Genomic DNA, 14,703 nt, shown 5'->3' on the forward strand with positions numbered 1-14,703 from the left:
TGAGAAACTCCCCACTGAAAATACTAGGCCTTTTTATAGAGCACAAATACAGCAGGAGTTAACCTTTTGTGATGAAAGGAAATCTATTTGATGCCTGCTGGCATTTTTTTACTCTAAATATTTTACTACAATAATAATAATAATAATAATAATAATAATAATAATAATAATAATAATAATAATAATAAAAGTCCTACCATCTGAGATGCAAACAATATATCTTAGATTATTTAATCTTCACTTAAATGCAGACTGTTTTTTTCCAAAGGCTGATATATATTCCTTGCCCTGGAGAATATTTAGAGACAAACCCAATTTGGAGGCTCAGGATGGACTCCATCACTTTTAGTGCTGCTGCTCCAAACTAATAAGGAATTGCACTAAACAAAATGCCTGCTTTAAGGATTAAAAACATGAAATAACGTTCCTCTCTCATGAATCTTATAGGACACACCCATGCACCTTAGATCAGTCTTTTGCTTCAACATGGACACTTTAGACATGTCAGCACATGGGGCAGCTCTCAAAGTTGCTTCTCCAAGGAAAATGGCTATTGGAATTTCTGATATGTAATAATAGCATCCTTCTCACTCTGAGGTTCCATGCTGACACCAGGGCTACAGGGGACCCTGTACAGCTGCATGGGGATGGCTGTCCCACCTGGCTGAACATGCATCCTGCCCTCAAGGAAAGGGGCCAGGTTTGCCTTAGCCAACACACACCTGAATGCAGTTAATATTGTTCAGCTCTTCCATTCATCTCCTGGCCAGTATTTCGGTCTGTAAGAGGAAAGGAATTTTATGAAATAAAGATCTAAGGGCTGACAATGTGCGTGCAGAGGAGTGGGGGGCGGGGAGTGTGACTTTCACTTGCAGCCCATGTGAAAGGTTGCTTTGCTTCTAGACCAAAGGGGAGGAGGCCTGATTCTGCTCCCATGCTAGATAAGCAGATATCCTGCAGGCAAGCAAAGCTGGCAACAGGCTGAAATCGTGGTGAGAGTTGAAAAGCTTGTTTTTCTATATGCACAACAAACCAGAAACGTTGACAGAAAAGTAAAAGAACATCTGCTCATGCTGATCTATGAATGCTTTTCCTGGATCCATTAACCTCCTTTCTTTGTCTGTCTCTCTTTTTTTCCTAAACTGAAAATTATCATTTTAAATATTCAAGGCTTTCATTTCTCTATTGATCAAATTAAATCTCCTTAGCTGCAGCTAAAATACTCTGTGAGGTCCTCCGACCAAAGATTATCTGCCTCGCAATTAGAACTCATTTTTAATACAACAGGCGGGAAATAGAGAACCACAGCTGCAGAATCAATACAACTATAAATTACTGGGAAAGGAAACAGTAGCATCCTAGCTTGAAACAACAGATTTATTATCAGAGAGGATGGTATTTTATCGACAGAGTACATAAGTTTTATAAAGAAAGAGAGAAGGAGACACAGAGAGAGAAATCAATGTTAAAATGGGCTCACCGTTGCTTTAAATGCTGCATTTGTGGTAACTAATTTTCATTTCTTTTTTTAATTTATAAAATGTCACACTGAAAAATGTTTTCTGGCTAAAAAATCCTGTCTGGAGAATTTTTTAAGGCAAAACCCCACTGATTTTAATGAATAAGATCTGAAGAAGAAGGTCCCATTATGTGTTCTGTATTTTATCCTGGTTAAGACTGGTTACTAAAGGACTTCCTCCATTCCCATATTCTGAGCAATATCATCGTTCAGGTTGCAGTTAAAACTTGTATTTAAACTTCAAAGACTTGCATTTATTTTCATTCCCACCTACAGGATAGGGTGAGAAAAATTGTTCTTTCTGATAAAAACAAATACTTTATAATGCATCACCTTCCCCTTACACAATCAGAATTCATCTATGGTTAATTATATATATATAGGATACAAAAAAAAAAAAAAAAAAAAAAAAGAAAAACTGAATCTATGACCAGAAGGTTTCTTGCTAGATTTTCAGTGCACTGTCTGCCCTGCTGTCTTTTCAGTGAAAAAGCAAAGGGGAGAATTTTTTCTGTTGCTGAATATGGAGTTTCCAGTTACGACCTGATCCAAAGCCCAACATAATAGCTATGTCTTCTTCTCTTTCAGCTCCAGCAAAATTAGGGGTCACCCTGTATGGCTGACCAGTCTCAAAACACATCATGATGTTCAAAAAAGGGGATTACATAGAGATTATATGGATTTCTAGCATCTCTCATCTGATTTGCAACAAACTGTCTTATTAGAGAGTCCTAAGCAGAATTTTCTGTGGGTTTGGCTGCATTCCTTATATACCTTACTGTATAAATGCTGTTCAACCCCTGGGGTGAGAAAGATGTGATCTGAAGAGAGAAAACTTATCTTTACTGGTGGATTACCAGGCTCGATGAGAGTAATTTTTGGATTGGCAGATTTGTGGGTCTCAGGTGAGCTGAGTCGCCCTGAGAAATAAGCCATGGTAGGTCCCACTCAAAGCCAATATATGTATCAGGTACAAGCCTCAAAATCAAATCTTTCAAACCTTTCCATTTGTGAGCTGACTTGAAAGAAGCTTGGGTGATGCCTTTTTACATTAATCTACATTTTTGGGGACATACATGTTCCTATGGATATAGAAAAACACTGCCTGTTTCCTGTGCAGTGGGATCTGAGATCTGTCACTGAAGATCGGTCTTCTCAGGCCCTTTTTGCCTCGTCTTCTGGTTCCATGATCACTGCCTTGCCTCATAGCACTGTCAGAAACAGAGAAAATAAAATATACAGGGGAATGGAATGAACTGCTAAGCCCCATGGGGTCCTGCCTGTCTGCAATACCCACTTCTATGTCTGAGCATATTGTTCATGTTAATACTGTTTGCTGGTAGGAGTGTTCCTCCAAGATAACATTTTTGTGCAGTGAAATATGCATGGCTCTCAAATGGCTCAGCTCAGATGGGATCACCTTTCAATTTCTAGACAGTGGGGTTTTTTTACCCTTTTTTTCCCCCATCACAGCTTGAAGAACACAACACTATCCACCAATGCCTTTTGTTTTATGACCCATCTGTCCACAGAACTATGCAAGGATGTTAAATCCACTGATAGTGCAGAGCTGTGCTGCAGGGATTTTATTTCTTGCAAAACAGAGTATTCTGGTCCGAGTGTCTACATTTACTGGGTGCTAGTGGGAATATTTTACAACTATGCTAAGAAAATAAACTGAGGTTTGGATGGCATTTCCACTGCAACTGATGTTTTGCACTAGAGTTATTTGAGGTAATATGCCCATAGCAAAAGTAAAGAAAAAGCTTGTTTTTATTGGAACAGAAGAGTTTCAATTAAAACTATGTAGAGATTCCCACTTCTGTGGCTTAGCCCCTTCCAGGACCTCCACTTACTTATGATATGGGAAGTCTGGACACGTGCTTGCTCTCCAAGACCTCTCCAATATGCCCCCACTGCTCCCAGAAGGGGTCTGTGATTTATACAGGTGTGCTTTGCACCTGAAGGTTCGCTGGTGTGCAGTGGAGGAGGCCCTCTGCTTCCACCACTAGCCTCATCCTCACCCCCATCTCTTTTCATTACTTAACGAAGCTGGTCTCCTGTGTTTTCTCTGCTCTTTATTGCTTGTCACCGGGGCTGAGTGACTGCTGAAGATGAGAGGGGATGAGGAGTGTGAAGAGGGAAGCTTCTGCCTTTGGTCTGAGCCTGACGGGGAATGATGAAAAACACATGGGCTATGAAAAAGTCCAGTCCAACTTTCTGTTTACCGAGCTCCCTAGAAACGTCAACATCTGTCACCAAGTTACCCCTAAAAGGGGCACCCCTTGCTACAGGACCCCGATGGCAGGTCCCATCCCTCTTCCCCCAGCACGGGCTGGAGCGGAGGGGTGTTGACAGAGGGAAAGGGAGGTTATCCGGGATTTGGTGATGGCTGTATTAATAGACAAAGGACACCAGAAGGGATATCCCCGGCTCAGCGCTGCCGTGCCACCTCAGGCTCGGCCAGCGGGCCCGCAGAGATGCGGTGGGCGCCGGGGCACCCCTGGGGTGAGCCTAGCTGGTGCCGTTCAGCAGGCGAGACCCGTGGAGAGACCCACGGAGCGGGCGCGGAGGAGCGCGGCCGCCGCGTACCGCGTATCGTGTACCGTGTACCGTGTACCGCGTACCGCGTACCGTGTACCGCGCCCAGCGCCGAGCGGAGCGGAGCAGAGCGGACAGGAGCGGCCCCGCTGCCGCAGCCCCGCTCCGCTGTTATTCCAATCCACACAACGAATTTCACTCATATTAGTCATTTCATGAAGATCAAATACAAAGACAGCTGCGAATGAAATCGATCCCTACAAAATGTGTTAGTGAAGTGTTCAGTCTAAGTAGATATTTCCTTGTTCTCTTTTTAATCTTTAATTTATAATACTCGATAGCATATTGCTATTTTTTTACTTGTCTTTTTTTTTTTCTCTTTTCTGGCAGTGAAGTTACAACCCCGCATGGGACAGAATTAGGACCTGCATTGGTACTTGGCAGAGCCAGGCTCATTGGAGGCAAAGAGGAACGGCTGCGCAGCGCCGAGACGCCGGGCGGGCATCGAGACGGGCCCTGGGGCAGGGCCCGCTCGTCCCCTGCTCTCCCACCTCTCGGACACTGTCTACAACCCTGGCGAGCAAAACGCTCCATGAGTCCCCGTATATTCCTAATCCCTCCGCCTGCCGCTGGCTGCACCACCTCTGAGACCGATGTGAGCACAGGCACGAGAGTTTGTGATTGAGATTAGCTTCGTACCTCCCTCTGTCCCCCTTGTATTTGGGGTATTTGATTTTTTTTTCCTTTTGGTATTTTTACTTTCTTGATCGGGAGAAGTTTTGAAATACGCTGAGTTTGTGTTTATAAAATGGACACTCGGAAAAGTCATCAACTGGCTACCGGTTTTGTTGTAGTCCTGGCTGGTCATTATTTGACCACATCTTTATCAGAACCAGTAGTTCTGATTTAACTTTCTGAGATATACACTTTCAAGGAAAATATGTTGGAAGGCCAAAATAACAGTAAAAGTAATAGCTGAAACATTCTCCGTGTGGAACAAAGGCTTACACTGTGTCACTTCCCTATAAAAAGCAGCACAGGAGCATTCTCTGGATCCATTCCTGCTCGTACTAGTGAAATGTGTAATCCTTTCGAAGTTACATGGCAAAGAGGACTCCTGCATGATCAAAATCAACACAGTTTGCTCCCAAATGCCTAGGCACAAGAGAAGACTTTTTTTCCCTAGAGCGCCCATTGATTTCATTGGTCTTTCCGAGCTTGAAACAGGAGAAACTGTGACCTGTAATATTTTATGACTTATCAACCATAAAAGAATAATGTTAACAATGAGAGTTGGCCAAGTAGTGTGCCTAAGGGAGAAAAGGAATGTTTGTCTTGGAAAAGGAGAAAGGCAAAAGGGAAAGAGAAAGAGGAAGAAAGAAAAAGTTAAAAAGGCAGAGCAAAAGAAAAAAGGAAGGAAGGAAGGAAGGAAGGAAGGAAGGAAGGAAGGAAGGAAGGAAGGAAGGAAGGAAGGAAGGAAGGAAGGAAGGAAGGAAGGAAGGAAGGAAGGAAGGAAGGAAGGAAGGAAGGAAGGAAGGAAGGAAGGAAGGAAGGAAGGAAGGAAGGAAGGAAGGAAGGAAGGAAGGAAGGAAGGAAGGAAGGAAGGAAGGAAGGAAGGAAGGAAGGAAGGAAGGGAGGAAGGGAAGGAAAGGAAGGAAGGAAGGAAGGAAGGAAAAGAAAGATTCTCAAAATACATTACATATCTGTTTATTCATACTTTATTAATTTCATTTTTTATGTAATTTTTTTTGTGGTTACAAATTTACTGTGATCTCACAGAGCTAATTCCTAAAGAAAAACACACAAGAGATCTTGCTCCTAAGCTGATGCAAAAGCCATTCCTGAACTACTCTTTCCTCCTTCAATAAAGGAGTCATTCCGGTGTTCCCGCCGGGTGCAGGGCCCTGCGGTGCTGCGGATGGGAGCAGCCTCAGTGTCCCCGGGGCCGTCCCCAGCGCGGAGCCGCCGCCCGGGCTCTCCCGCTGCCGCCCGGGCTCTTCGTGCTCGGAGCATCCCCGGGGCCTGGCCGGGAGCTCATCGCCGTCCGTGCCAGGGTCCCCGGGCAGCTCCTGGGTGGGAGGCAGCATCGCTCCGGAAAAGCATTTCCCGGTAAAAAGCAGCTCGAGTGTATGGCCCAAACGTGAGCTGCCATTAGAGAGTGACTAATAAATCCCTATTAAGCATGCATTTATGCAGTGATTATGTGAACTTTGGCCTTTGCAAAGTCCCAGCAATTAACGGCAACGTCCATCGCGTTTTGCCCAGATTTCTACTCTTTTCCCGTCCAGAATGGAGAGGGGAGCACGGCTCCACCAGCGCCTCCAGCTGCCAGGTGCCTCTCCAGCTATGCCTTTCCTCATCACTGCTGAGGAGAAAGCCCCAAGCACCCCTCCCTTTGTCCCCGGGCCCCCTCTTGAAAATGCCGGGTGCTTTACGAGATGTTTTTATTTTCCCCTCACTCCGGTACCTCTCGCCGGGGACACCCGCCTGAGCGTCGGATGCAGCGCGGGGATGATGCCGAGTTTTTGCTGTCTCCGCAAAACAACGGAAAGCTGTTAAAATTTAGTAAAAATATTCTGGGCAAAAGTGAGAGGAAAGTTGCTGCTGCTGGGGAGACAGAGGGAGAGAGAGGGAGAGGGATGACTCTGTAATTGTTGCCTTTATCAAGGCTGTGAGATTAACTACTGGGATTTATTCTAAAGTGACCCATCACCGAATTCATTTCTGCTTGAACTTTCGGTGAACCTGAGATTAAAGAGGGGAGAGCAGCTAAGCAGTTTGTTGTTAGCTGCCTTTTCAACAGCCCTTTCAGACTGAGTAAATATTGATCGGTTTCAATCTGATTGCCCCAGAGGAAAACACCAAAGCATCTCAATAGCCTCCAAAAGTAAACTTTAAAGGTGAACAGCAGAAATGGCCTTAAGTATGATAGGAAGATACTAAACTCCCTTTGACATTTGAATGCAATTTGTGTTGACGGATTTTGATGAGATGCGGGTTTTTTCTTCATTTTTCACACTGAGATTCTAGAGAGATTTTTTTTTTTAAATTTTAAATTGTGTAAAAAAAAATCCTTACAATCTGAAGGATAAATTAATGCCTTCATTTAAAGGGCTTTGTCGGTGGAGGGGGGTGGTGGTTAGCGATATTTTTGTGGTAGAAACTATAAACTAGGGATTTTAATTTTTCTTCACCGCACCCCTGAACCCGAAGGTTGATTATATCGAAATAGTAATAACGCTAACAAAATGAGACCGGATCGGGAGGTTTGAAGAGTCTTTACTTGAAATATATTATGACTGCGGGGTGGGGGAGGCAAGGGAGTGAGAAATATATATATATATATATATATATGTATATGTATATGTGTATATATATATATATATATATATATATGTATATGTATATATATATATAGGGTTTGGGCTTGGAAGGAGATGGGATTCTTTGCCCGCAAATCACGAATCTCAGATTGACACACTGACAAGCGTCTTGTCTCACGTATTTAGGGTGTAATTTATGGCCACTCTTTCTAACACATTAAGTCAACACCGGTGGAATCGAGTTGTAGATCCGGATTCCAGCAATGTTTAGATCCAGATTTCGATATTGAAATGCCCTCATTGGCATGTTAATGCCACTTTAACACATCCAAGACTCTGGAAGAAGGCCATCTGTTTTGCTTTGTGGCTTTACACTAATAAACAAAAGGTAAAGTATATGGCAGGCGGGGAAATGAAAGAAATAGAGGCATCGGCGGGAGCCTTTGGAGACAGCCCCGCTCCCTTGCAGATAGCTCGGCTCTTGATATGGCCGCCGCGCCTTGCAAATCAGGGCTTGTCTCTTTTGACACCGAAGTGAAGAAAATTTCCTTGGCTCTCTGCGGAACCCGCAAAGCGAAGCCTGCGTGGGCAGAGCACCCCAGGAGAAGCCCGGTAGCGCTTCCCGCAGCTGGGCCGGGTGAAGGAGATGTTAGGCGTGTTTGCCTTGTAATTCAAGAGGCATCGGTGACTTGAGACATCCCCCGTGCAGCTGAGCATGCCTCTGCTGTGTCCTGCCACCCAGGTTCTCCCCACAGAGGCTCCTCTCCCTTCCCCACCTGCTGTTCACTTGACATCTCTTGGAACAGTTATTATATTTACCTGCAAGAGCTTTCTCTTGTACACTGAGGAGGCGGGGGGTCGGGCACGGAGAAAGAGGAGAAGGGACGGTGGAATGGACTGGGCCTAGCACCAAAAACACCCTGGGAGCCATCTCCCACTTTGGCACCCCATCAAGCAGCTTGGGGTGGGAGAGGGAAGCAGGACAAGCTTAGTGCCCAGGCTAATTAAATGCGCGGTCCTTGGAGAGGGGCCTGCAGTGTGAGGAAAGACTGGCTGAAGAGCGTTTCTGCTTTTGAAGGGTGCTCTGTTTATTTAAGTGTCAGCATCCATCCCGAGGTGAAAAGGTTAGCACTTGACCCAGGAAGTTCTCCTGTTTGTGCTTCAGAATTAGATTGGGATCATAAATTCCTCCCAGTTACAGAGAATGGAGAGAAGGGCCTTATATTGTCTAAAAATAACATTATTTGAGCCTAGGAGAGGAAGAAGTTTTGTGTAGGAAGTCAGATTGGGCAGCCAGAGCTCTGACTCTGACAAAACAACATAGGAGGGGCTGTGAGACTCCTACTCCCTTTCCCCCTTGGAAAGACCCCAGTAGAAGAAAAGAAGGGAAAGGAAAGTGCTGAGCCCAGCCTGTGACTCAGCGCTGACGTCACGCAGAGGTAGGCAGACGAGGGCTACCTGAAAGTGGAATATATTTATTACAGACATTATAAGGACCCGTAAATCCTGCCCTGGATTCCACCACCGGTGGAATCACAGAGCCTTTCATGATTGTACAGAAAAATCAGGAGGACATTTTGCTCACACACGACAACTGATAGAACTCAGTGTACCCGCAGTACAGCAAAGCACGGTGCGTCATGCAAAGGTCTGGACACCAACCACAGAAATTATACATTCATTTGGCCATTTGTCACATTCACGAGTAGTTTGAAAAGACATCGAGTCTAAAGGAAGGTTAATATGAAAATATGAAGGGGCGAGGTCTTTTGGATGGTTGTACCCTTCAGCTGCACGTAATCCAGCACAGCTTTTGGGGCAGGGGGAAAAGGAGAGGGAGCAAGCACACCGGGCAAGGTTTAAAAAACCTAGTGCAATTGAAGCCTTGTTTGTCACATTTAAAGAAATAGCGCTACTTTTTTGAGGTATCTGCTTGAGCTTAAGACGTTTACTTGATACAGTCGTCTACCTTACCAATATAAAAATGGATCCAATTTGGCGAATGCACTCACCCTGCTTAACCTGATAATCGAAACATCATTCTAGAAAAATCTGTAAAAAGATAAATCTCTTGGACAAAGTATTTACAAGCAACAAACTCATTGACACGAACAAAGAATACATTAAATTAAGGGGATGAAAGTCCTATAAGTCGTGTAAACACTTGCAATAGTGCATCTCTTTGTGAGGTTATGTACCCTAAATAACCTGTCTTTCACTCAGGGAAACTCGGCGGAGCGTCCTCGCAGTGGAGGAGGTAGACCCTTACACGTATGCCAACGCAGCTCCACCATCAGAAAAGGAAGGGGGGCCGGGAAGCAAATTCCCCTGGCACCGAGGCGCCGGGACCCGGCGGAGCCGGCACCCCAGTGCCGGACGGCGGCGCAGGTAGCGGGGGAGGAAGCGGCTGCTTCCCGGGACCTCTCGGGGATACCGAGCGACCGAGGGACCGACAGAGCGGAGGTGGAGGGACGCGTGTGCCGCGCCGGCCGTCGGGGCCGGCCAGTCTCAGTTGGAGGCAGCGAGCGTGTCCGAGGCGGAGGAGGCGGGCGAGGCGCTGCAGGGCGAGGAGCAGGACTTCTCCGACGAGTCCTCCGCCTTCTCCTCGCAGCCCGTGGGGGTGGCGGGGGAGATGGGCAGCAGCCCCTCTTTCTCCCGTTTCTTTTGCTTCATCCGCCGGTTCTGGAACCAAATCTTCACCTGCGTCTCGTTGAGCTGGAGGGAGGCGGCGATCTCCACCCGTCTGGCCCTGGTCAGGTATTTGTTGAAATGAAACTCCTTCTCCAGCTCGGTGAGCTGCTTGGTGGTGAAGTTAGTTCTGACGGTGTTGGGCTGCCCCACGAAGCCGTACTCGCCAGCCTTGCCTGCGAGGGGACATGCAGCGATAAGTAAGTGAGCGCAAATGATTTATAGGCGATGTAATCAATATGTCCACACCGGCTAAGCGATAGGGAGCGAGAACTTCTTAGGATAAGAGGGAAACCCCGGCAGGGTGAGTGATGGAGTGCGAGGTGCTAAACCGGAGTCAGCCTCTAGTGTCAGAGCAAACTTGATAAGTGGTTTATGAATTACCAGAAATATGACGACGGGAGAGGAGGAGAAGGGGGAGTCAGGAATAAGTGAGGGATAAGCGGCGCTGGCTTTCAGCTCCGCGGGCAGGCAGCCGCGACTGCTCCCAGAGGTGCGGGCCGACCCACCTGCCCAGAGCCCCGCGGGATCCCGCGCCTCCTTCCCCGCACCCTCGGCGGAGAGAGAGAGGAGCGGCCCCCGCCCCGGCCCTCCTGCCGGCCACTGACCTGTTTTGGGTGGGTTTCTTTTCACTTTCATCCAGTCGAAGGTCTGCGCCGGCGGCGAGGTCTCGGTGGAGGGGGAGCGGGCGTTTTCCCGGTGGCCAGCGTGGAGGGGAGACAGGGCATGGTTGTAGGTGCCCAGGGGCAGGCTCTGCTGCTCCTGCCCGTAAGGGGGAGGCACGTACTGAGCGGAGGCCCCCGCGTAGCCCTGGTGCGGGAGCGGGTGCTGCGCGGCGGCAGCGGAGGAGGAGATGCTCCCCGAGTACACGGCGGGGGCGCAGGGAGGGAAGCCGCCGCCCAGCTCCGCGTCCTGCCCCAGGGGGTACGGGCCGTACGCCGCTCCGAAGCCCTGCGCGCTGTAGGTCGGGCCGCAGCCGGGGTGCGCGTAGGACACCCCCAGCCCGCCGTGGTGCTGGTAGGCGGCGGGCTGGGCCGGGCTGTGGTGGTGGTGGCGGTGGGGGCTGATGGGCACCCCGCGGCCCGCCAGGAAGCGGTCCTCTCCGCTGCAGCTGCCGGCGCTGACGGCGCAGGGCTGGAAAGTTGTAATCCCGTGCTCGGGGTGGTAGGCGCGGGCGGCGCAGCCCCCCGCCTCGCCGCCGAGGACGGGGTACTCGAGGAAGGAGCTCATCCTCGCCGCGTCCCTCTGTCACGCCGCCACCGGGTCTTCAGCGTCCGGCGGGGCCGCGCCAACTTTCCCACTTCCTCCATGGGGCCGGCAGGAAAATGACACGAAGGCGCCGGCGGCGGGCAGGCACGTGGGGGGCGGCAGCCAATGGCTGCGGCGCCCGCGGGGCTTCCCCGGCTCCTGCCGCTGAGACAGCGCCGCGTCCGGGGCATTTAAACACCGAGCGCTCCGGCCGCCGGCACCGCGGGGCAGGCAGGGAGGCGGTGGCGGCGCCCCGGGGGGTGGGGGCGGGCCGGGCTGACACACACACACCCCCGCCGCGACAGCCCCCTGGGTCTCGTCCGCCAGCTGAGAGAGGAAGGCAGGAGAGACCTGGAGGCTGCGCCCGGCCCGCGGAGCCACCGGCCGTCCCGGCAGGGTGAGTGCTGCTGCCAGGGTGCCCCAGCATCACCCTGCTGTCGGCGCAGCCAAGCTTGCACCGGGCACCTCTGCTGCCCGCCAAACTCCGGCCAGGGCAGCGGCGGGGGTGGGGGAGGCAGGGGGACGCCACTGGATGCACGGCACGGGGCGAGGGATGGGGCGGAGAGAGGCAGAGGCAGTGCTGAGAGCATCAGCCCTTGGAACGGGAATGGGAATGGGGAGAATGGGGCGAATGAGACCGTAGATGCGGTTGGGGACTTCTACCGGGATGGGAACTGACATAAGGACAGGAATGAAGGTAAGGATAAGGTAGAGAATAGGCATGGGACCGAGGATGCGGATGTGGATGGGATGCGGGTGGAGGTGGAGACGGTGACAGTGCCGGTGCCGAGGGGTCTCGCTGGTCCAGCCCCGCCGCAGCCCCGACGCGACGCCACGCCAAGAGTTAAAGGGGCTTGTCCAGCCGCATCACCAGGCGGCCGCGGACATTAGCATGGAAATGAGGCGCTTTTGGGACTGACGGCCATTGTGCTCTCCCAGGCTCACCGGCCACCCTCTGGCCCTCATCCCTGCTCCCCCCGCACCTCCGCCGGGCTCACCCTCGCCAGCCTCGGGTTGGGGTAGGGAAGGAGGAGCCGGGGGCAGGAGGACGAATGATTGGACGGCGGCCCGGGGGCTCCGCAGCCCATCTGCTGTGCTCCCGCAGCGCCGCTGCCGCCCGTCCGCCCTGGGACAGGGTGGGGGCACGGCTATCCGGGGTGTCGCGGGTCGCAGCCCGAAGAGGCGACCGGGGACAGGGGCAGAGGAGCGGAGGGAGGCGCAGGGCCCGCCATCCCTGCCCCTTTGTCCCTGCGCTCCGCCAGCCGGGTAGGGAGAGGTGGCAGATGGCCAGTGGCAGCCCCAGACCCTCGGGACCCGCGCTGAGCATCGACTCCGACCCACCCTTTCCCAACACCGTGGGGACGTGGGTCAAAAAATGGGCCCGTGGCCAGAGAAGGAGGGATGGCGGTGAGATGTGGGTTACGACCTCACATGCGGTTTACGTATGCGGAAAGGGAAAGGGGAGGTAAAGGCCGGGCATCCGTCAGCCCCAGCGCACCCAGCCGTCTGCAGGCAGAAAGGACGGCACCAAAAGTCTTCAAAAGAAGTTCTGCGAAGCGTCAGCCTCGGAGAAAGATGGATGGAAAGTCATCTCCCCTGACACTAGCCCCAGGAGGGGCTACCCCCTCCATTTCTGCAGGTGCCGACTCTTACGTCCCTCTGTTCTCACGGTCGATCCTTGCTTGTTTTGAAATCCAAAAGGCTCTTCCAGCCCGCCACCACTCCCCGCTCACGAATACACACGCACACACCCACACACACACCCTCAGGCTCCTCCCTCCCACACGAGCTACAACACAACAACGCTGGGTGCAGAGCTCTCCTTCCCACCGCTGCTGGGTCACCCTCATCCCGCGGCATCCGCACGGCCGCCCCGCTGCCACCCAAACCGAGGGGCGCCTCTCCCCACTGCGTCATCCCGCTGCCCTCAGTGCGTCTATTTGCTCTGATTTACTACAGAGGCAGGGATGGTTAAGGGCCCTCTGGAAAGGTTCAGTTTCTCAAACTGCAGGGGGGCGGAGTGGAGGACAAGAGCAACAACACTCCAGAGGCGTTTATGATATTATACTGCGCCAATTTTGGTTATGGTTATAGCTGTAAACACATTTACTTCATTCTTGTAAACCAGTTGTGATAAATACCGCATAAAGCAGAGAAAAGAGACAGCTATTAAGTCTGCTTACTAATAAAAGGGCTGACATCTTCTCAGTGCTTTTTCCTTCAGCCAAGAAAAAAAAATTACTACAAGTAGCTCCCTTTTACCGGTAAATTCCGATGAATCACTTTTCTTACAGTCTCCTGCATCCTGAATTCCTTTTTTCTCTGCCCTTTTTGTGCCATTGTCTCTTGTTGCATTGTCTCTCTGGCGGGGCTCTCGGGTTTTGCTGCCCGCACTAAGCATGGGGGCAACACCATGAGAAGGATCGGAGCAGAGGAGGAACGCACACCACACCCTCCCTCCTGCGAGGCTCCTGCCCCTTCCCCCTGCCCCCAGGCCATCCCGGCCCCTCCGCGGCTCCGCTCCGCGTTTCCTGCCGCGGAACTGGGGCTGAGGGGGCGATCCCGGCTCTTCAGGCTTTTCCGTGGGAGTGTGCCCCCGCTGTGGCCCCAGAGTTCACCCGGAGCCTCGGAGGCGGCTCCTGCCTGCTGAATTCCCCCATTTATTTAAATTGAGTTTGTGAGAAGTTTAAACCTTGTTGAACGTTTCCTTTTTCTTTTTGTTTTTATTTTCTTTTTGTTTGATGTTTCTGGGTTTTGTTTAGGAGGTTTTTAGGGTTTTGTTTTATTGTTTGGGTTTTTTTCGAGTTCGTTTTGCTTTGGTTTTCTTTAAGCGTAGTCAGCATCCGGAAATCTGGGCACAAAAGAAACCCCAACCCTTACATGAATGTTGCGGTCCAATTTAACCCAGTGGCAGAGGAGTGAAAATGCCGGGGAGGCTGCTCGCTTTCCGCAGGGACATGGCTGGAGCAGAGGGAAGGAGAACCGAGGCCGAGGTTTCACCGCGCCCGCAGCTCAGCCAAGCTGTTGTTTTAAAGGAGCAATAAAAGTGAATTATGACTAAACGCCTTCTCACTTAATGGTTTTAGACGGGGATCCCCAGCCTCGGCAAATACGTAAGAGGATTTTTATTTGTGAATGTGTTCCTGCAATTGATCTCTTTGATGACATTCTCATTCATAGAAAGAGTTTGATTTATGACTTTCGGAAGAATTGCGTTCAGCCCTTCCAGCTATAACCCACGCATCCCAGCTCCGCAGCGTGTTACAGGGCTGGGAGACAGCGCTGCTCGCATGGACGGACAGCAGAGCCCCGCTCACAGCCCCCCGCCCAAGCCCCTCTCGCCTGTGCAATGCTACCACTCGCACTCACTCACGCAGGAGCCGG

The 14,703-nt window shown here is 50.7% G+C and overlaps 1 protein-coding gene across 1 annotated transcript; it reads right to left on the minus strand.

The window, feature by feature from the left end:
- Window positions 1–8,500: 8,500 nt before the first annotated feature.
- On the minus strand, window positions 8,501–11,543 carry HOXA1 (homeobox A1). Its single transcript, XM_074528169.1, has 2 exons — window positions 10,680–11,543; window positions 8,501–10,247 (listed from the first exon to the last, which is right to left on the minus strand). Exons 1-2 carry the CDS (start codon window positions 11,299–11,301, stop codon window positions 9,892–9,894), a joined length of 978 nt encoding a protein of 325 aa, XP_074384270.1. The 5' UTR covers window positions 11,302–11,543; the 3' UTR covers window positions 8,501–9,891.
- Between the last annotated feature and the right edge of the window lie 3,160 nt (window positions 11,544–14,703).

Source organism: Zonotrichia albicollis, chromosome 1, assembly GCF_047830755.1.
Source record: "Zonotrichia albicollis isolate bZonAlb1 chromosome 1, bZonAlb1.hap1, whole genome shotgun sequence".
NCBI lineage: Eukaryota > Metazoa > Chordata > Aves > Passeriformes > Passerellidae > Zonotrichia > Zonotrichia albicollis.